The sequence below is a fragment of the Lissotriton helveticus genome, chromosome 12 (assembly GCF_964261635.1).
Source record: "Lissotriton helveticus chromosome 12, aLisHel1.1, whole genome shotgun sequence".
Taxonomy (NCBI): Eukaryota; Metazoa; Chordata; class Amphibia; order Caudata; family Salamandridae; genus Lissotriton; species Lissotriton helveticus.
The window spans coordinates 424,968,993-424,990,580 of record NC_136073.1 but is presented as its reverse complement, the minus strand read 5'-3'; the positions used below and the strand labels follow the sequence as shown (position 1 = coordinate 424,990,580).

Below are 21,588 nucleotides of genomic sequence, written 5' to 3'. Positions count from 1 at the left end.
TTCGGAATCAGGTGAAAACTCCCATTCAGGTGAAATGTCCAGGCCACTGGCCTCCCTCAATTCAGCAAAATAGTCTTCTGAATCAAGCTGCTCACCTTATTCAACTTCCTCATGATAACGCTCCTCTTCTAAAACCCTCTGGGCCTCTCTCCTGGAGCGAATCCTCTTAACAGACGTCGAAGGATCCATAACCGACTCCGTCGGATTCGGGACCGGCGTCGTTCACGGATCCGACGGCGCCGATTGCGCCGAACGAGGCCGAACAGATGGCGCCGGTGAAGATGCAAACGGCGTCGGAGCCCTCGGCGCTGGGAAACTCCAAGACGGAGCCGCCGGGAGGAACTGCATGAAGGGGGCCTGAGCATAGGCCTGAGGAACCCCCAAATTAAAGGCTAATGAACCCATGGGACCCGCAGGCGCACCAGAGGGAAACATTGCTCTTGCGAAGGCACCATACATGGCATTAAGGTAATGCGATGGGTCTTGTCCTGGAGCTGGGAATGGAGGGTAAGCTCCTGGTACTGTCTCCGAAGCCGGTGTTCCTGGATTTGGGCCAGCCGGCGCCGACATCGGAACATCTTCTGGTCGCTTCTGTTCCTCCGGCACAGGATGATCTTCATTCGGATCCGGAGAATGGACCGAAACCGGAGATGGAGCTGGCGTCGGTGATCGACGCGGAGAGACTTCGGGTGAAGCGGACTTCTCTGGAGAAACTGGATTCGACAATGAAGGAGAGACATGATCCCTTCTGTGACGTCGAGGCGAGGTCGATCTCGGCGCCGCTTCTTTTTCAGATTGATGCTTTGAGGAATGCTTCTTTTTCTCATGCTTCCTCGGCTTCGAGTGTCCCGACTTCGACCCCGATCTGGATTCGGAACGAGACCTCGATCTCGATCTTCTCTTACCCGCTGTCTTTTCCTTTCTCATCTTGGCCATAAATAACTTCACCTCTCTCTCTTTCAATGCCTTCGGATTCATCTTCCTGCAGCATGGACATCCATCGACGTCATGGTCGGATGACAAGCACCACACACAATCCTCGGGCGGGTCAGTGATGGACATCTGCTTACCGCACTCCCTGCATGGCTTAAAACCAGACTTCCTCGCAGACATTGTCGAGAGAAACAAGAGAAACAGAGGAAAACACCAAGAAATACAAAGTTACTACGGAGAGTCCCAAAGAAACCGTTGGCGTCGACGGCGCGGAAAAAAGGGAACTGACGTCATCACACCGACGAGGCCCTATTATGGATCCAGTGACGTCAGCGGGGTCGCACCCTCTGTGACGTCGTCCATGACCTCGCCGGCGCGGAGGGCTAAAAAAAATTCCGGTTGGCTGCTGCGCAGGTGATATTCACAAGATGAGGAATCCACTGGCAGATGTATCCATCAGAATTATGCCTCTATTGGGTCAGATAGAAGACTTTTTTAGTAAAGTCCTATCACAGGAAATTCAACTAACGCCCCAACTGCTTTATTAAGTACGCAGGACAAGGTCAGCAGGAAGAACGGAGAAGCACTTATCTTTGTAGCTATGACCATTCTGCGTCTCTGTATAACTTCATCATGGAAGGACCCCAACCCTCCATTGTTCTCCCACTGGCTAGCTCGATTGATCTCTATTTGTAATATGGAAAAGGCTATATTCTCCAAAATGGGCAACTTATCTGGCAACCGTTACCTGCTTGGCTTAGATTGATAGACTTAACAGGGGCTTCAGCCATTTAAGCGATAGTTCTTGCTCTTCGGAGGGATATTTAGTGTACCCACAATAATGTCTGATTTCGTCTGATTTTAGTTGAGACATTCTCGTATTCATACTGCTGACGCCATAAGCAAGTTTTAATGTTATAAGCTATATTGTAGTGTTATGTCTACTTTTATCAGCCATTCTTTCTTTCCTTTCTTCTTCTTTTCTCTTTCTCTCTGTCTTTTTCCTTTTATCCACTGTTTTCTTGATTCTCGAAACATTAGACATTGAATACCTGTAACAGGTTACTCATCAACCAGTGCCTACTCTGATGTTTTAAGTGTCGGGGGGAGGAGGAAGGGCAGGGGGGAGGCACGTGTTCGAAAATATTTTTCATCTTTGTATTTGTCTTTTGTACTTTCAATAAAAAAAATATTTTAAAAAAAACATTGCTTAAGTGATGGGGAGTTGGGAGGGCTGTGTGCAACTTAAGAGGCTAACCAATGATTAAAAGTATGTAATTTGCATATGACTATGTGTGTGCTCTGTATAAATTGTAAAACAGGTCTTCCCACTCTGTTTATATGGTAGATCCATAAAGATAGCTTATAATGGATGCTTCAGTCATGGTTGTTTCTATTACAAATGCCTCAGTGACACCCCTTCTGGGTAGTGGGCTATCTGAATATTTAAATTCTGAAGCTAAAAGGGCTCTATTTGTTAGGGGAAGCTTGCCTAGTATCACAATCTTCTTAACTAGAAGAAAACAAGTTACTTACCTGTAACTTTGGTTCCCCAGTTTTGGTAACTTTCATAGATTCTCATGCTTTGTATCATTCGCCGTCGTCGGAATGGAAGCCTCGGTAAATACAAAATACCATAGTAGTAAGCACAAAGTGAAAAAATAGGCCTAGGCCTCATCTCATTTTGTAGCTTATCCACCTCTTTTTGTAAAAGAGACCAAATTCTTGCAGTAGCCAATCAGAGTAGCCTCACCCCATAGAACCTTCCTGAGAGAGCCTCAGAGCCTCAGATTTTCGTAGCCGTTGTGAACAGCAACATCATCGGATAATAAGGCTGAGCTTTCCCAGGGGAGGAGGGTGGGCGCATGGGAATCTATGAAAGTTACCAATACTGTGGAACCAAAGTTACAGGTAAGTAACTTGTTTTCTTGCCCCAGTATTGGAACTTTCATAGATTCCTATGCTTTGTATCAGAATAGCTAGCAGTAAAGAGAAAAGCATATTTTGTAATATATGTATCTGTAAATGTCATACATAATCCTGATCAGAAAACAGACCACATTTGCATCACAAAGCAGAACAACAATAAGTAACACAAAATATGCAATTTAGGAAGGCGGGATAGTAAGGAAAGCTCACCGACTTATTGGAAAAGGTTCCTCAAGACCGCTTGGCCCACTGCCGCATCCTCTTTCACAGAAGAATCCAAGCAGTAGTGGCGAGTGAAGGTGTGGACACTGCTCCATGTCGCCGCTCTACATATGTCCTTGATCGGGACACCTGAGAAGAGAGCCACCGATGAAGCCATTGATCTCGTAGAATGAGCACGAACTGCTCGCTGAAGAGGTTTCCTCGCTTCTCGATGGCAAAACTGGATTGCGCTGGATATCCAGCGGGAAATGCAGGGTTTAGAAATTGGACAACCCTTACGTGGAGCACTGTATGAAACAAAAAGCTGGGAATATTTCCTGAACAGTCTTGTGCGCTCCAAGTAGAACTTGAGACATCTGTGAATGTCCAAAGAATGCAGAGCCCTCTCTGCTGGCGTGGAGGGCCGCGGGAAGAAGGACTTTAAGATCACCGGCTCATTCAGATGAAATTCTGAGGGGACTTTAGGAATAAATTTAGGATTTGTTCGAAGGATGAGAACATAATTTTTAAATTGTAGAAAAGGTTCCTCAATTGTGAAAGCCTGGAGCGCACGAACCCTTCTAGCCGATGTCAGGGCCAAGAGAAGAGCCAATTTCCATGAAACAAACTTCATGTCCGCCCTACGAATAGGCTCAAATGGGGCCTTCATTAGATGTGACAGTATCAAGTTAAGATGCCAGGCTGGCGGTGGAGGCAGGACTGGTGGAAAAACCCTGAACAAACCTTTCAGGAATTGTTTAATGATCCTTGCAGACCAAAGGGAAGGACCTGATGATGATCGTCTAAATCTAGACATGGCCGCTAGATGTACTTTTATAGAAGAATGAGCCAATCCAGATTTTGCAAGAGAAAGGATGTAAGGCAAGAGTTGGTGTGGTGCAGAAGTATATGGATGTAGACCTTGTCTCTGACACCAAAGGCAGAATCTCTTCCACTTTGCCCGATAGGTCTTATTCGTACTAGGCGCTCGGGCCTGAGCCAAAATGTCTTTGCATTCTCCTGAAAGATTTAAACCCTGGAACTCTCTGAACTCAGGAGCCACGCTGTCAATTGAAGTGACTTCAGGTCTGGATGCAGAACCTGCCCGTGAGCCATTGTTAACAGTGATGGAACAGGACGCAGGAGAATCGGTTGATCTTGGGAGAGAAGAAGAAGCTGTGTACCAAAACTGCCTGGGCCATGCTGGTGCAATCAGAATCATTCTGCACGGCTCCGCCTTGAGCTTGCGGATCAGTCTCGGGATTAGCGGAATAGGAGGAAAGGCATAAACAAATGCGCCGTACCAGGCAATCAAAAGCGCATTCCCAAAGGATCCCTGATGGTGAAGCCTGCTTGCGTAGGACTGGCATTGGGCGTTCTGAGGAGTCGCAAACAGATCGATGGTTGGGGTCCCCAACGATGAAACAGTTCGCTCAGAATGGTCTGATCCAGTTCCCATTCGTGGCCGATATTCCTTTGGCGACTCAAAGCGTCTGCTGTGACATTGAGTGTGCCCGCCAGATGTTCCGCTGATAGAGTGATATTGTGTTGGATCACCCAATTCCAAAGCCTCTGTGCTTCCTTCGACAGGGTGCAAGATCTCGTTCCGCCCTGCTTGTTTATGTAGTGCATGGCCGTGGTGTTGTCTGTACTAACCAGCACGGCACGGTTGCGGATCCTCAGAAGGAAAGCCTGTAAGGCTAGACGAATGGCCATAAGCTCCAGCAGATTGATGTGGAACTTGACTTGGACTGAGCTCCAATGACCACTGACTTTCAGTTCTTGGAGGACCGCTCCCCACCCCTCCATGGAAGCATCTGTTGTCAATACCATGGGAGATGGTGGAAGTTGGAATGGTAAACCTACTGAAAGATTGTCTTTTAGCAACCACCAGCTGCCTGCCTTTCGCATTCCCGGAGTATTGACTATCTTGTCGTCGAAGGAGCCTGTCACCTGACGCCTTTGTTTGTCCAACTGTTCCTGCAGTGGACGCATCCGCAGCCTGTAGTGTGGTATTAATGGTATGCAGGATGAGATCGATCCGAGAAGCGATTTGTATTGGCGAACTGACAGAAACTTCCGTGTCTGTAGGAGGCGAGCTGAGAGAATCAGTTTGGACTGGCGCTCTTCCGAAGGAAAAGCCAGGCAGCACTCCTTGTCTAGGATTGCACCCAAAAACCTCGCTGTCTTGGAGGGGCGCAAAATCGATTTGTCCTAGTTGACCCGAAGGCCCAGCTGTTCGAACAGTTGACTGCAGCTCGTGACAGCCCTGGACGCCTCCTGGAACGAAGGAGCCTTTACCAGCCAATCGTCCAGATATGGGAAGACTTCGAAAGACTGCCTCCTGAGAAAAGCTGCCACAGGAGCCAGTACCTTTGTAAAGATCCGCGGCGCGGACCGGAGACCAAAAGGCAGTACTCTGAACTGAAAATGGCTCTTGCCTACTGTAAATCGAAGATATTGTCTGTGAGCTGGATGAATGGGCACATGGAAGTAAGCATCCTCCAAATCTAGGGTTGCCATGTAGTCCCCTGGATTGAGAAGGCGTAGGATGTCCTGAAGAGTGACCATCCTGAAGGACAACTTGATGAGATAAGTGTTGAGCTGCCGTAGATCTAAAATCGGACGCCACTTCTCCTTTGTTTTCCGAACCAGGGAGAACCTGGAATAGAACCCTTTCCCCTTTTGGGAGAGAGGTACAGGCTCTATTGCCCCCTTGGTGAAGAGTTGGTGGGCCTCGAGACGAAGGAGCCTTAGATGTTTGGGTGCAATGGCGTCTGGAGCTCTCGTTGGAGGAAGATCTTGCAACTCCAACGTGTGTCCTTCCTTGATGATGTTCAGGACCCACTGGTCTGTTGTTATGACCTTCCAGCTGTTGAGGCAATGGGCAATCCTGCCCCCCACTGGTGTTAACAAGGGTACAGGAACAGTAGAAAGAGCCACCTGGCCGCTATTGTCTCTTGGCATTATCTCTCCTCTGCTGCCCCTGACGTCCTCTCGGCGGCTGACGAGAGAAAGACCCCCTCTGTGAATATTGGGGTTTGTATGACTGGCCAGGTTGGGAGTTGGAAGAGTAGCGGTGCTGATTCCCGCCTCTGTAAGAGGAGAAACCCCTTCCTCTCGCCCGCCTAAAGGGCACTTTGCGATATTGTAAGGTTCCCAAGGACTTGGCCGTATCCGTATCTTTCTTTATGCCTTGTAGGGCGTCATCCACGTGTTTACCAAATAACATCTCTCCATCATAGGGTAGATCCAGAATTTTGTTCTGTACTTCCTGTCGAAACCACGTGGCTCGCAACCAGCCCTGGCGTCTTAAAACTGCCGAGCCGGCTAGCGCTCGGAAAGCCGTAGTTGCTATATCCATAGCGCAGTCGATTACCTCAGAAGAGGCCCGCTCTCCTTCCATCAAGATCTTTTTGACCTCGTCCTTAGATCCATCCTGAAGTTCTTCCACAAACGGGGAGAGGTCACACCACATCTGGCGATCATGTCTCCCCAGAATCGCCAAAGCATTAGCCGCCCTAACGAGGAGACTGGCCATTGCGGAGAATCTTTTTCCAACATTGTCCAGACGCCTCCCCTCTTTATCAGGTGGCGTCGTTAGCGGTGTGGACGGATTCTTAGATTTACTCTGTGCGGCCTGGGAGATAACCGAGTCCGGTTTTGGTTGACCTAGAAGACATGCCGGGCTGCCCTCGGGCGACTTATATTTTTTCTCCAGTCTGGGAAGTACTGGGAGGACCGTGGCTGGATTTTGCATAGCTTTTAAGCCTTCTGACCAAACATGTTCAATGATGGGGATCGAACGAACTGACTTCCGGAATGGTTCTTTGAAGTCATACAAAAAACATTCAGATTGAACTGAGGTAACCGGAAGACCAAATCTCTTGGATGCTCGTTACATTAAGTTGTGAAAACCTCCGATATCTGCTGGAGGAGAGATTGCGGTATCGGGTCCTGTGACGTCTGGATCTTGAAGGCTATCCTGGTTCCAGGCCACATTCTGATCTTGGTCAGGGTCCCCTTGCTGATCCACATCTGATGAGGCAGTATCATCCCGAACTGCAACCACCTCTTGTGGACGTTCCACGGGCGCTGGATCTTCTCCTCTTGAAGGCAAAGAGGTGTCTGCCATTGATTGAGATAACTGAGGTGGAGGTGAAGGAGGACGTACTTGTTGAACCTCCTGTTGGGCAGGAAAGCGCCTCCGATAGTCCTGCAACATTAATTGTAGATCCGAGATGAGAGAGGATGGCATCGCTACCATGTCCTGCTGGGACTGACGTGGAGGTTTCTGTGAATTAACCTGCATGCGAGGCCTCTCCTGTTGGTCATAATAGTCTTGTGAAGAATAGTGTTGTTGCTCCATGTCACCTTCTTCAGAACTGACCTCCTGTAATTTGACGTGTAAGTCAGATGGGCTATAAGCCGGCCCATAAGCACGATCAGTCTCGTCTTCAGAGTCCTCATCAAGCAATAAGGTAGGAGGCAACTGCGAGACTCTCCATGGAGATGTCATCTCTGGTGTTATTTGTCTCTTCCTATGTCAAATTGCAGGTTTTCCAGTCGTCGACGGATGAATCTTTAAAGACTGTTTCGTCGACGGAAGCGCTGACGAAGAAGCTGTGCTCGTCGTCTAAGGCATCGTCGACAGGGAGATGTTCATCGTCGACGATGGGTGGATCGTCGACGGAATTGTCGACGAACTCGTAGTTAGGATCATGGTCACCGGCGTCGTCGACGTTGTCCTCGTCGTCATCGCCGTCGACGTGACTCTCGTCGACATCGTCGTCGACGTGGAAAAAGTCAGTTTCGTCAACGAGGAACAGGCATCAGGCGTATTAAACGTCGTCGACGGTGTAGATGCCGTCGTCGAAGCCATCGTCGACGAGCCCGTCGACGAGGCCAATTTTAAAGACAAGTCTTTTTTTACAGGAATCGGCGACGTACCTGTGGTTTTCACCGTCGACGAACGCTGTTTCCTGTCAGAAACAATCTCCTGAGGTGTATTGGAAGGCTTTTCCACCCCTCTTTCCTTCTCAGTGGGTGGTGAAGTCACAGGGACGATCTTTTTAGCCTTTTTTGAAGGTTGCGACTCCTCAGGCTGTCCCTGCCTCTCCTTTTCACCGCGGTGAGGAGATTTTAGGGAAGCAGTCCCATCAGACCTATCAGAGGTCCCTGGCAAGGCCTTGACATGGGGCTCATCAGAAGTAGTAGGGGGGGACCTACCCCTTTTCTTTGATTTCTTGGATGACACCACCGAAGAGGAGCCCTCACTGTCAGAAGACAGAACTTCCTTGCAGTCCTTCATCTTTTGTAGCCAAGTCAGCAGGCGTCCTTCTCTGTCCCGCAAGGTCTTGGTGGAAAAGGTTCTGCAAATCTTGCAGTCCGTGGCCTTATGATCCGGATATAAGCAGTATATGCAGTCTTCATGTTTGTCTTCAACAAACAACCTCTTTTTAGAGCAAGTAGCACAGGCTCTAAAAAGTGCTTTCTTCTCCTTGTCAGACATGACGAAAAAACTGGTAAAAGTTGTTGAAATATTCTCAGAAGTGAAGAAAATTGAGCAGAGCTCAATGGAGACTCCCTTGCACAACGTGCGGTAGAAAATCTGAGGCTCTGAGGCTCTCTCAGGAAGGTTCTATGGGGTGAGGCTACTCTGATTGGCTACTGCACGAATTTGGTCTCATTTACAAAAAGAGGTGGATAAGCTACAAAACGAGATGAGGACTAGGCCTATTTTTTCACTTTGTGCTTACTGCTATGGTATTTTTTATTTACCGAGGCTCCCATTCCGACGACGGGGAATGATACAAAGCATGGGAATCTATGAAAGTTCCAATACTGGGGCAACATGGTATTTTATCACCATGCTGCATGATTTTATGAACAGTAACTTAATGAATTTTAGCTGGGGTCTTGTCTTAGGTCTTTTTCGAGACTGAAGTTGATGTCATGGTGCTCTCAACAAATTAACATTGATGAATGCTGTAGATGGGGTCTTTGAACTCTGCTTCTTACCTTAGCTCATTTTTCAGAGAAAGACTACAATACTACACCTCTGGCAGATTAAAAAGCGAAATACATTCCAGAAAACCTAGAACAGAGAGGGCGAGTTGCCACTTCCAAACACCTGTCTCCGTTTGGCTGACTCCACCTTTCCATTCCAATGAGGAAAAATCACTTCAAAGGTAAAGCTACAAACTACAGACTCCCTTGCCAAAGACCTAATTTCTTGCCTCCCACTCAGACCTTCTACTACTAGAAAAGAACATTGCCCTGTATTTTATTTGTAATTCTCTTCATATGTTAATCAATTGTAAGTAGCTTGCATTTCTGTATTTATCATAACAGTAATTTATTTTAAAATTCTGATTTGGATTTACCTTATAAAAATGGAATGCTGGAACATCAAACAGCTCAATAATGGATGGAAACGTCCCTGGGGGCTTGTAGGAGAAGGTCACTATTTCTAAGCAACAGCATAGCAACGATTTATGAAGCACTTCCTGCTCAAGGATCCCCTGGAAAGCGAACAATGAAACAATCAACCCAAAACTGAGTGCTTAAAAGCATGACAAACTCTAAAATAAGATGAATAATTTTTACATCAATGTATACCGGCCAAACAAATTACTCATGCATTCCTAAATAAACAATCTCAATATGTGTTTTTATAGTGCATGCTATTGCAGTTTTTTATATTTTATTGTTTTATTAGTAACATCTAATATCCAACAAAATGATACTCATTTATCAAGGTCAGAATACTTAGTTTGCCATACCTGAACTCAATCCTGTGACCTGCATGTTAAACAAAACTCATCAGTATCCAAACAATGCAAATATAAAAGCGCAATTTTATAACTACATTGCCATATTATGTACATAGCATACTAGGAAAAGAATGGCTTCTCTTGCTGATATGGTCCACAATTATGGATGACAGAAGTGCATTTAAGTCCCTACCTCCATTCCTTATCAAAGCACCAAAAATAACAGGCAGTACTGAAAGACTGGTAACAATGAGTGGACATTCAGGCCCCTTGTGCAAAAGTCTGGTCCTATAGATATGTGACTTATGTTGCACAAAACTGAACTCAACTTTGAATAAACTCCAGATTTTCTAGACTAAATCAGAAAAGTTACTTACCTGCAGTTGTAAGTTTCTATCATGGATGTCACAAACATTACACAGTTTCAGCCTCCATGCTACTTCCAAGAACAAAGTTCAATAGACAGATTTTACATTTCTGTAGCTTTTGTGGGCTGATCACATCGAGTCTTGACTAAGCAAGTCAACGCCGTCTCATTGTCCTGTTTTAACACCCTACGAATGCTCCGAAAAATCTTCCGATGGATCCCCACCGCAACCAGGAAAACGGTCACCCAGGTTCTCGTCACCAGCCGCCTAGACTACGGAAACACCCTCTACGCCGGAACCACAGCCAAGTTCCAGAAAAGACTACAGCGCATTCAGAACGCCTCGGCCAGACTCATCCTGGACATCCCCCGCCACAGCCACATCTCCGCCCATCTGAAGAATCTGCACTGGCTCCCCGTCAGCAAGAGAAGACTGCTCACCCACGCACACAAGGCTCTCCACGACAAGGGCCCCATGTACCTCAACAACCGCCTCGCATTCTACATGCCAACCCGCCAGCTCCGCTCCGCCAGCCTCGCACTTGCCACCCTCCCACGCATTTGCAAAGCCACCGCTGGAGGAAGATCCTTCTCCCACCTGGCAGCCAAGACATGGAACTCCCTCCCCACCCACCTCTGGCTGACACAGGACCATCTCGCCTTCAGGAAGCAACTCGAGACCTGGCTGTTCGAGTAGTAGCGACCCCCCCCCCACCCCCAGCGCCTTGAGACCCTATCGGGTGAGTAGCGCGCTCTACAAATTCCTTGATTGATTGATTGATTGAGTCTTTTAGGTTTTGCTGACACTAACCATGGAGGCCTCTAACAAGAGTCTCCCGGAGGAATGTCTGTATTGCTGTGTGGAAGTATTTGGCTTAACTTTCATTATTTACCAGTAAGTAGCCCAGAGGGAGAATTTTATTGAGTAGCAGTGGTTGACCCATGTAGATACATGACCTATTGCCCTGCCATCAGTGCTTAATTTGTGTTAGTGTTTCTACTCCTCGGCAGCGGCACTTAATTGTCAACAACAGCACTTGTTCATAACAATCCAACAAATTTTGGCACTGCCAGTTTATTCTTGAGGAGAACACATCCAAAACGTGTTTAAAATGTCAATATAAATGTAAATGTAAATTAAAATTCCTTGTCCAGTTCGTTCTAACCGCTTTAGTGACAAGGAATAATTCAAATGGGGAAATGTATTTGTTGGTTCCTGCATCCTGAACTACAAGGACCTTGGGACTCACGCTGACGCTGCCGGGGCCGGGACTGCGAGACCCAGGGTGCCTAGCGCTAAAGGGCGGGCCATCTGAGGCCCTCCGAGGACCGTAAGGACTGGACTGGCTCGTATGCCCCTGCAGGTTTTACTCATTTCATGTCAGTTGTTGTAATTCCGTGTTTTAACTATTCTTGGGATGTTAATATCTACTTAGTGACACTATAAAGTTATTCAGTTTTTGTCTGCTAGCACTTAATATTGAAGGGTTTGTTACTTACGTGCCTATTATTAGAGTTTCCCTTGCCAGTTGTTTACGGTCCCTTATACCATGTCTTCTCGAAAAACCCGTAGTCAGGCGGTGGTTGGAGCGAAGAATAAAACAAAAAAACGTACTAGCACTTTGGATAATTTTATTCTTCGCACTAATACTTTAATTGATGAGGGTATCGTTCTTATGGAACGGAGGGTTTCGCAAGACTTACTACTTGCAAAAAGATCGTCATTGGGTAGTATAGCCTTGGCATGTACCCCGAATAGAAACCAGAGTAATTCTGATTCGTCTCAGTCGAGAGTTGCCCCAGTGTCCCTGACATCTACTGTGCCCCATTCTACATGTACAGATATATCCCCTGCAGCTACATTGTTGTTACCTCTAATTGCGCCCCCCCTTCCAAATAATTCAGCAGTTACCTCTGCTATTATACACATAGCTAATTCACAATCTGAAGGGTGCCCTGTGGAAGGTATAACTTCTTCTCCAAATTAAACTCCCCCCCAGGTGTCCGGTGTTATTCCAACTAACCAGAATATGTTGGCCAATCCGTGGGTTCCAGTTTGTGTGGGTAATGGTTTAGAGGAGGGGGGGGTCTAGTATGGGAGTACCACAAGGGACTGTTAGGGCCCAGCGTGAATCCCATCCCCTGCCTATAGGCATACCAGATGTATCAGCCTCAGACACAAGTTTGGTTAGCATTCTTGATAATAGCAGTTCTAGTGAATCTCTAGAGGATGTAGAGGATGAGAACGCTCCTTTTTTTGACTCTCTAGCGACACTCATTAGATCCTTGCTTTTGCCCTTGGAAATTAGACTGCAGGGTATAGAACATCATCTACTGTTGCTACTAAACCTTTGTAAACAGTAGGTTCAACTGCTCCAACCACTGTTCCACCACTTTCCCAGTCGGAGCCATTAAGGGCACGGCGGAATATTAGTTTACCACCGGACGCCTGCCCGTTTGTGATAGTACTAACGGGTGTCCCTGAGCTTGCACCAGCCACCTCTGAACCGTTTTGGGCTCTTAAAAATAAAGTCTGTTATTGGCTGGATAGGAATTTTCCCCCTCTTCCCAATATTAATAAAAAATTGCTTATGGTAGAGAGAGCGCCCTGGGTAGGTGATAAAAAGAAACATCTGCAGGGAGACTGTGTTGTGATTACATTTGAAGACCCACGTTTGGTAGAGTATATTTGCTCAGGGTCTCGGTGTAGTAACGACACGGCGATCATTGTTAAACCTTTGTCATATTTCTACACGCCCATAGGAAAATATGATAATAGGTGGAGCTGGCTGAGGGCTCCCACCCAGGACAGTGGCAGGAGGAGACCTGAAAATTATGGAGGACAACGTTCTTTAATTGGGGAGAGGATACAAATGGTGGCTGGCAGGAAATACGAAGAGGAGCTGGTAGACCATTAAATGGTGCCAATTGGTTAAAAGAGGGATGGTTGGGACCCCAGCTTGATTATCCTATACCGTGTTATAATCGTTTCAATGGTCTGGAAGGAGTGGATTGACTCCCTATCCAGTCCCTTGAGAAATTAGGAGGTTGGGAGGTAAAGATTCCGTTTGGGGATCAAGTAAAATCGACCGCGGAGGGAGTAGTCACTACAGGCCCCACTAGCAAAGGTAGAGATGTGATTGAATCCTGTGCTACAGTTGAAACCCCTATGCTAGACGTAGTTAATATTGGATTACATTGTGAAGGAACAGGAGAACAGGCACCTGGTGACTCAGTTGGAATTATTGAACCTATGGTACCCTCTACCTCCATTAACATATTATCTTGGAACATAGCGGGATTAAGGAAAAATTTGGATAATCCTGAATGGAATGATTTCATTAATACCTTTGATATACGCATGTTCCAAGAAACCTGGTGCATATCCCCGCAATATAAGAATGGTTATTCAACCTTTTATGTCCCAGCAGTGTCGACGGGGAAAGGGCGCCCCTCTGGTGGCTTACATATTTGGGTAAAAGTGTCTTTAAATTGCACTGTTATTTCCAACAATTACGTTTCAAATGACATTTTGCATATTACCCTTAAAAATCAATCAGGGGGCTATAGTTATGAAATTTTTTGCATCTATGCTAGAGGCCTTCAGGGTGGGCTTGCGTCCCCGATATTAGATTTATTAGATGTGAGGCTATCAAACCAACCCCCCAGATCGAAAATTCTGGTTGGGGGGAATTGAACTGTACTTTTGAACCCCTATATGATGAAGAGGCATTGGGGTTCAATATAGAGGATGGTAGACAGATCATACCCCCTTTAATGCTTACTCCCCTCAAGAAATGGTGATCAAGAGCTATTCAGCTGAATGCCCTGGTGCTAGATCACAATTTATGGGCTCTCAACGGCCGGACAAGGTCAGACCGTGAGGGAGCAATGACCTTCAACAGGTTGGGTTGCCCTTCTCGTATTGACTACATCCTTTTAGATATACAATCTTGGCCTGACGTTATTGATATGGAGGTCAGGCAGTCTTCCGATAGTGATCATAACCCATTGTGTACGGAAATCCATTGGGTAAGAGGGCGTGATACTTGTGGGAAAACAGAGTTGATCACTAAAGAGGTTTTCCCTACAAATGATAATCGGAAGCTAAAATGGAATATGGTCAAATGGGATATGGGGAAGCTCCAAAATATTAAAGAGCTGGTTCTAGAAGAAATAAGCAGATTGACTGCTTTAGCACCAGCGCTGGTTAATCTGGCTGAACCTAGTCTGTTGGATTCCTACAACAATTTAATAATTAAATTAGGAGCTCATTTTTGTAAGAACCCTAGGGTGAATTTTTGTCCTAACGGTGTCTATACTAAGAGCAATCCTTGGTACACATCAAACTGTAGAACTAAAAGGAAAGCAATTACCAAAGCAATAAAAAGTAAGGACTTTGCGGCTGTACGGCTGGCCAGGATGGAATATGCAAATAGTATAAAAACAGCAAAGAGAGACTGGGAGGAAGAACATTGGCAGCAGCTGAAGGCAGCAGCATGTGGGAAAAACTCTGTTATTTTCTGGAAACTAATTAATGTTCTAGAAAGAAGGGGTGCATGACCCATTTTAAATCATATAACCGAACAGCAATGGTATTCCCATTTTTTAAAATTATATTGTGAGGACAGCTTGGAAAGTTCGTTATTATTATCAGTCATTGTCCCTCAAAGTATGTCCTATGAAAAACCAATTCTCAGGACAGACCTATTCTCCCAGCGTGAAGTCCAAGATGCTATTTTTAAATTACTACCGGGGAAGGCCCCCGGTCCAGATGGCCTCCCGGGGGATTTGTTAAAGCACGACTGTAAACTCTGGGCTGAGTATATAGCATGTCTGTTGAATTTGATACAGTATGGTTACCCTGTTCCAGACTCCTGGAAGGGTGCCGAGGTTATAACCATATATAACAAGCATTTGCAATGCAATAGGTCTCGCATTATTAAAGTTAGAGCTATTGGCATTGTAAATGGCAATGCCTTTTATTTATGTTTTTGTTTTTAAACAGTTACAATGCTAATAGCTTAGCCCCTTCGCTGCGGGGGTAATTCCCCCGCTGTGCTGGGGGACAGGGGGGCGTGCACAGCGCTCCCATGCTCATGACGAGCTGAGCTTGTCATGAGCTACAGTGCTCCTGTGCTCATGACGAGTTCAGCTCGTCACAGGTGCATTGGTTCCTGTGGAATGCTCAGCACAGCAGGGGAATTCTCCCCGCACCTGAGCGTTCCATGGCCCATGACGAGCTGAGCTCGTCATGAGCACCGTGCCTCATGACGAGCTCAGCTCGTCATGAGCATGGAAAATGTTAAACTCTCGCAAAAATGAGACCTATTGCATTGCAAATGCTTGTTTAAAGGACGCCCCAGACACTACTTCCCCAACCTACCAACCTTCAGCTATAGGACAAAACTGCAAGCTTATCTTAACAAGTCCATACCTGAATACATCGTGCTTCGAAGAGCAGCACATGCGCTGCTCAGGAACGACCTTAAAAGTGTCTGTTTTAATAGCATTATACAATATGGTCGGGTATACAGGGAAGAGCCGATTCTGCAGCTAGGATGGCTAGAATGTTCAGGCAGTGTTGGATAGTTGTCAGGGGCTATTCATTCGTTGCCTTTTAGAGGATAAAGAACATTGTTTTCTGCTCCTAAAAAATGTAATAGGTGTCGGTTATAAAGGGCTTTTATGTTAAGCGCTACACATGGAACATTGTTTAATGTAATGGATACCTAGTGTTAAATGGTCCTTTTTTTCAGTGACTTTGTGTGCATGCGTGTGTATGTATGTGTGCGTGCGTGTTTATGTGTTTGGGTTTGTTTGTGTGTGTTTGTATGTATGTATGTGTGCGTGTGTGTTTGTGTGTGGGTGTGTGTGTATTTATTTATGTATTTGTGTGTGTGTGTGTGTTTTTCTCAGCAGATTATAGGTTCACATCTCTGCTGGGCAGCCTCTGCCTTTCATCCTTTGGTGCCATTGTCCCTCTGACACGTCATTGGTTTTACACGAGGAGGGACTTGCTCTTGGCGTTTCCTTAAACCCTGCTATGATGCATGAATGAGACTAGGCAGCAACGGAGAGGATTCTTTAACGTTCTGTCCTGTGCAATGGGTGATCTAGAGGAGCTGGTCAGTGGACATTTCAGCATGCACAAAATGTTAACTAATATGCACTCTTACACCTGACCTTCTCTCGAGAACTGCGACATATGTGTTTTAGTGTAAGGTTTTTTGACGCCAGGGTAGAACATGAAAAACGGGGGCCCTGCAAGTCATTTTAGGACAGTACATCACGCTGCATGGATATGATCCGCTGGTGCAGTGCATACATCACGTTACACAGCTATACACCACTGCTTGAGGCACTGCATCCATCTGCAGCTATGCCATACTGCTTCGTTACACTGTATCACACTGCATAGCTATAGGACACTTCTGAACTACACTGCACCATAATGTACAGATTTACAACGGCGTTTCAGCGGCACTGCATCAGAGTGCACAGATAAACAATACTGCTTCGTTGCACTGCATCACACTGCATAGACATGAAACGCCTCTGCACTACACTGCATCATGTCGCACAGATACACAGCCCTACAGTACATCACACCATTGTTTCGGTTACCCTGCACCACACGGCGGGGATCATTAACCCGAACCCACGGCACGGCATCACACACTGCACAGTTATGACATTCTGCATCACACTGCACTTCAGTTACACTGCAACAGTTGGACGCCAAGACCACAGTGTTGGGGGCCAGGCCAGCCTACACCCCCACACCTCTCGGGGACCACCGTGACTATATCTGATTCTAACAACTCTCTGTGAACTGTTCACGCCATGAGCAAGATTACCTCACTTTTAACATCTAATACGGTTTAAAGCTTGGCGCTATGTTTGGCGCTATATAAAACGTGCAAGTATAGAAGAGTGAGCATAGAGAGTGCAATGAAGTTGCAAACACCGCATGAAGCGCCCTGCGTGACCCCCTCGTCCCTTCACTCACCTGCAGACACCCGCCAGTGGTGGGACCGCGCTCGTGTTTTGGGTTGGGGGTGGAGGCGGTCGCAGCGCTCCTGACACTCTCCGTCTTTGGAAGAATGCAGGGCAGCGGCGAAGGGGTGAGATCACTGCGGTGTGTCACGGAGACTCGCGGGCTGTGAGGGGCTGTGCTTTTGGAGGCTGCAAAAGTTGGGGGGAGTAAAACCGTGGCCGGCACTCCCTCTGTAGAGGGGAGGGGCCGTGCCTTCATGGGGTGGAGAGAGACTGGACAGTTCAGAGACAGGTTACCCAAACAGGGCCTGGTTTGAAGCACAATTCCTATGAGAGGCGAGTGAGGAATGTATATATATTTAAATATATTCACAATGTAGAGGAGGGAGTGGCTTTCTGCCAGCATTTAACCCCTACTTTGGTGCATGCGCCCAGACTTGGCAGAAATCGAACTCGCATCAGAGAAGCCATTTGACCAGGATCACACGGCGCGGCCACACAGATGCCTGGATTTCAGTGTAGGTTTATTTTGCCACTGGGCATTTTTTGCCTCCACATGAAAGGCTCTGCGACCCCTCGATGGCATACACGCAGCGTGAGGCTGCAGCTTTCCCGAAAAGCACCCATAGGGTCCTGTGGTCACAAAATGCCAGTGGGTGGTTTGGCGAGAGAGGGTGGACTGGTGCATTAGACAACATTTTCTAGAGGAAAGGCTGTGAGCAGATTGAATAACCTGCCTTTATAAGCGCGGGAGGCCCAGGCGGTAAACGGGCCCAAACAGGCCTGGGATGGAAATAATGGATGACTGGTGTAATGAAGGAGGCAGGGCAAAGCCGGGTACCGCGCGCGGGCCCATGAGTCACGTGAGCAGGGGTGAGGTGAATGGCTACACGGGATCTGTCAGTCAAATGTTGAGTCTCTCCTACACCACATACCCCATAAGGATGACCCCCCAGATACGATTCATGACGTGCACCGCCCTCACACACACATGAAGTAGCAGAGCTCAGACGTCTGTAAATAGGTCACAGTGGGTGGTGGATTTAAGCCTGCGTGTGAAAAGGACACATGTTATAGTTCCGCTCACTTCAAGCGAAAACTTCCCAGTATTAATGGCTTTCCGCTGTTAGACGAGGCGCTGGGCTGCGTGTGTGTGTGTGCGGGGGAGTGTGGGAGCAGGGCGCAGTGCGGGAGACGCTGAAACATGTTGCAGGCAGAGGCGCTGTCATGGGAAGTTCTCATCGATAAACTCGGCTACGTGAACATTCCCACCATAGAGGCCTGGCCAGATGCTGGGCACAGCACCGCTGCTAGTGATTATAGCCGACAAGAAAGCCCAGCGGGTTAATGTGCCTGGCGCAGAGACGCCCGGTGCGTGTGTCGTGTTTTATCGAATGTCAGCAAGACAGCTCCGTGGATTAATGTGCCTGCCATGGAGATGTGTGCGTACGCATCCGGGTCCAGTTCCACTAAAACAGCTCAGAGGGTTGGCGTGCCTGTTTAGAGATCCGTGTGCAACAGGCACGTCAGCTCAGTGGGTTAACGTGCCAACAAGGCTGCATGGTCCCGATTACACCTCCTGCCTTTTGATCCTACCCCGGGGCAGGTGAGGCTGGGGGGCATCGGTACCTGAAGGTGGGTGGCGAGGCCAGATGCATCCCCAGGAAGGGCGAGGATCCGGAGCGCGGAGAGGAGCCATTCCCTGGATCCGCCATAGCGGCCAAGACGGGGGGAGGGGGCGGGCCGGGGCGGGGCCAGTGGGGCGGACATTACATTTATGAAAGTGAAGATACAAATAATCGGTGGGCAAATTACCAAAAAGAAATGCTCTCAGATCGCATTTTCCTTTTAGATCAATCGTATCATTTATTGTGCGTTTGCCACACAGAAGAAGTGCTCACCCAAACAAGCTCAGTATCCGGGCTGGGAGGAGTGGGAGGGCGGGGGCTGCCTGCGCATGCGCAACATTTCAAAGTTTCGTTTTGAGGTCGGAGCGCGAGCCCGGCCCCGGAGCGACAGCGAAGTGCCGTACCTGAAGTCCCGGGACCCAGGAGGGGGCCCGGGTGAAGACCAGCGGGGAGACTGCGGGACCCCCAAGCCTATGGGGAGAGCCCCGCATCTTGCAGGCATGGCAGAGCAGCTCGAGTGCTCTGCGAGGCTCCCGAGAAGCCCGAAGCCCGGTTAGGTAAGAGAAAGGAGGGGAGAGGGGGTTGCCTGTCTGGGTGCCTGCGTGTGTGTGTGTGTGTGTGTGTGTGTGTGTGTGTGTGTAAGTAAGTGCGTGTGCGCGCGTGTGTGTCTGTGTGCATGCATGCGCGTTAGGCTGACTTGCTGGGAGTATGGGAGGGAAGTGCACGGCGCGGCGCGGGACGAAACGTGCGCGTTCGCGCACCCAAATCCGGCTTTCAAGCTTGTAACACCCTCTTGTCCTTCCTTCCCCCGAGACAGGCAACTATAAGTCTCCAGCCTGGACGCATCCTTCGGATGCTAATTCCAGGCGAGACCTAAAAAGGGCGTAAGAGATGACCCTGCCAATTACAAACCGATAAGTCTGATAGATTCCATCCAAAAGGTAGTTGGCAGGGTCATCATAAATCGCACAGAATCATGGCTCGTGGATAAAGGTATCCTGTCCCACTTTCAGGCCGGGTTTAGACGTAATGTGGGTGCAATAGACCAGGTCTTTCGATTTTGTGCAGTTTGTTGGAAGTCAGTGTTAATTGCCAAGGGCAGTTTATATCTGGCTTTCATAGACTTAAAGACAGCTTTTGATGTCATTCCACGAGCCAAGCTCTGGTTAGTCCTATCTGATATGGGTTTTTCTAGTTATTTATTGCAACTTATTATTAAACTCCATGAGGGGAATTATGCCAGGATTCGTTGGGGAACCCAGGGCCAACTGACAGAGAAGATACCGGTCAATAGGGGAGTGAGACAGGGATGCGTGATGGCTCCAACCTTGGTCTCCCTCTTTATAAATGGGGTGGTGGACCATTTAAGGGAGGACCCTGCCGATGCCCCTGTCCTTGCAGGAGAGAAAACCCCTACCCTCCTCTTTGCCGATGATACTCTTCTCATGTCGAAATCCCCTATGGGTTTGCAAAAATTGCTTGATCGCTTTTGCACCTTTTGTAAAGACAGGGGATTGTCAGTAAACACCACTAAAACAAAGCTGATGGTGTTGACCGGCAAAAAGAAATATAGGAAGGTTAACCTCTTGTTGAATGGCACTCCACTTGAGGTGGTGGAAGAATTCGATTACCTTGGAGTAAGACTTAGTAACAACTTGAGTTGGTCTTCCCATATCGCTAAAATGGTTTTAAACCTCAAAAGGGTATCAGGAGTAATATTTAAGAATCAGCGGCTTTCCACTAGTAGACCCATAGCTCCTACCTTGGCAGTTTATGAAGGGAAAGCGTTGGCAGCGGCAGTATATGGTTCAGAATTGTGGGGTGCGGAAAACACTAAAGCACTGGTTGTGGCGGAAAACAAGTTTATTAGAGATATTGTTTCGCTACCCCTATCGACCCCCCTGAAACCATTATTTTTAGACTTGGGTAAAAAATCAATTTCTGACTTGGTCCAAATTCGTCCCTTGTTATTTTGGGTTCGGCTTAGAAGGACCCCTGAACTTTTTAACTATGCTTTGGTTCTGGATGAGCTGATTACTCTGAATGTAGCTAATAAAATCAAATGGCTCAACAATCTAAAGAAGCTGGTGATATCTATAGGTTTGGAGGATAGCTGGATATCCCAAATGCCACCACCAAAACTAATTGTTAAAAAACTTTATTGGGATTGGATTGTGGCTAAAGAACTTAGGAATCCAAATTGGGGTCCCCTAACTAACTCCTTCCTTGACCACAAGCCTCTTAGGAAACTAGAGCCATTCCTGGATTTTATCCAGGCTCCCCGCGACAGATCGCTGTTTTTGAAATTTAGATATGGTATATTACCTCTTAATTCATTCAAGGAAGGGTGGAAGGGACGTAGAGGAATTGACTTAAAATGTCCAAGTTGTTCCTGCCCGAAAGAATCGTTGGGCCACTTCCTGTTTGCATGTGATGCTTATAAACAACCAAGAACAAAATGGCTGAAACCTGTTTGTAGGGAGCTTGGGGTGAGGGACCATAGAATAGCTATGCGTGTCATTTTAACAAATGCCACTTCAATGTATATTGTTTGTGGGGTGGCCAAATATGTGGCAAATGCATGGTTTACCAGGTCAAAATTTCTACCCGATGTTTGATATTTCTTTTTTTGTGTCTTTTATGTTTGTGGATTGTAATGTTGTAATGTATTTCATATGTTGAACTTTTGTACTTTTATGAAATATTTTTTTCGAATAAAGTATTACAACGGAAATGTATTGGAATGTTTTGTTTA

At 47.2% G+C, this 21,588-nt stretch overlaps 1 protein-coding gene across 1 annotated transcript in view; it reads right to left on the bottom strand.

The window, feature by feature from the left end:
- RBL2 (RB transcriptional corepressor like 2) overlaps window positions 1-21,588 on the bottom strand; it is an 817,437-nt gene that overhangs the window by 435,507 nt on the left and 360,342 nt on the right. The window contains exon 12 of the mRNA XM_078670248.1: window positions 9,450-9,587. Within this exon, the coding sequence (XP_078526374.1) occupies window positions 9,450-9,587 (138 nt within the window). The remainder of the gene's footprint in view (window positions 1-9,449; window positions 9,588-21,588) is intronic.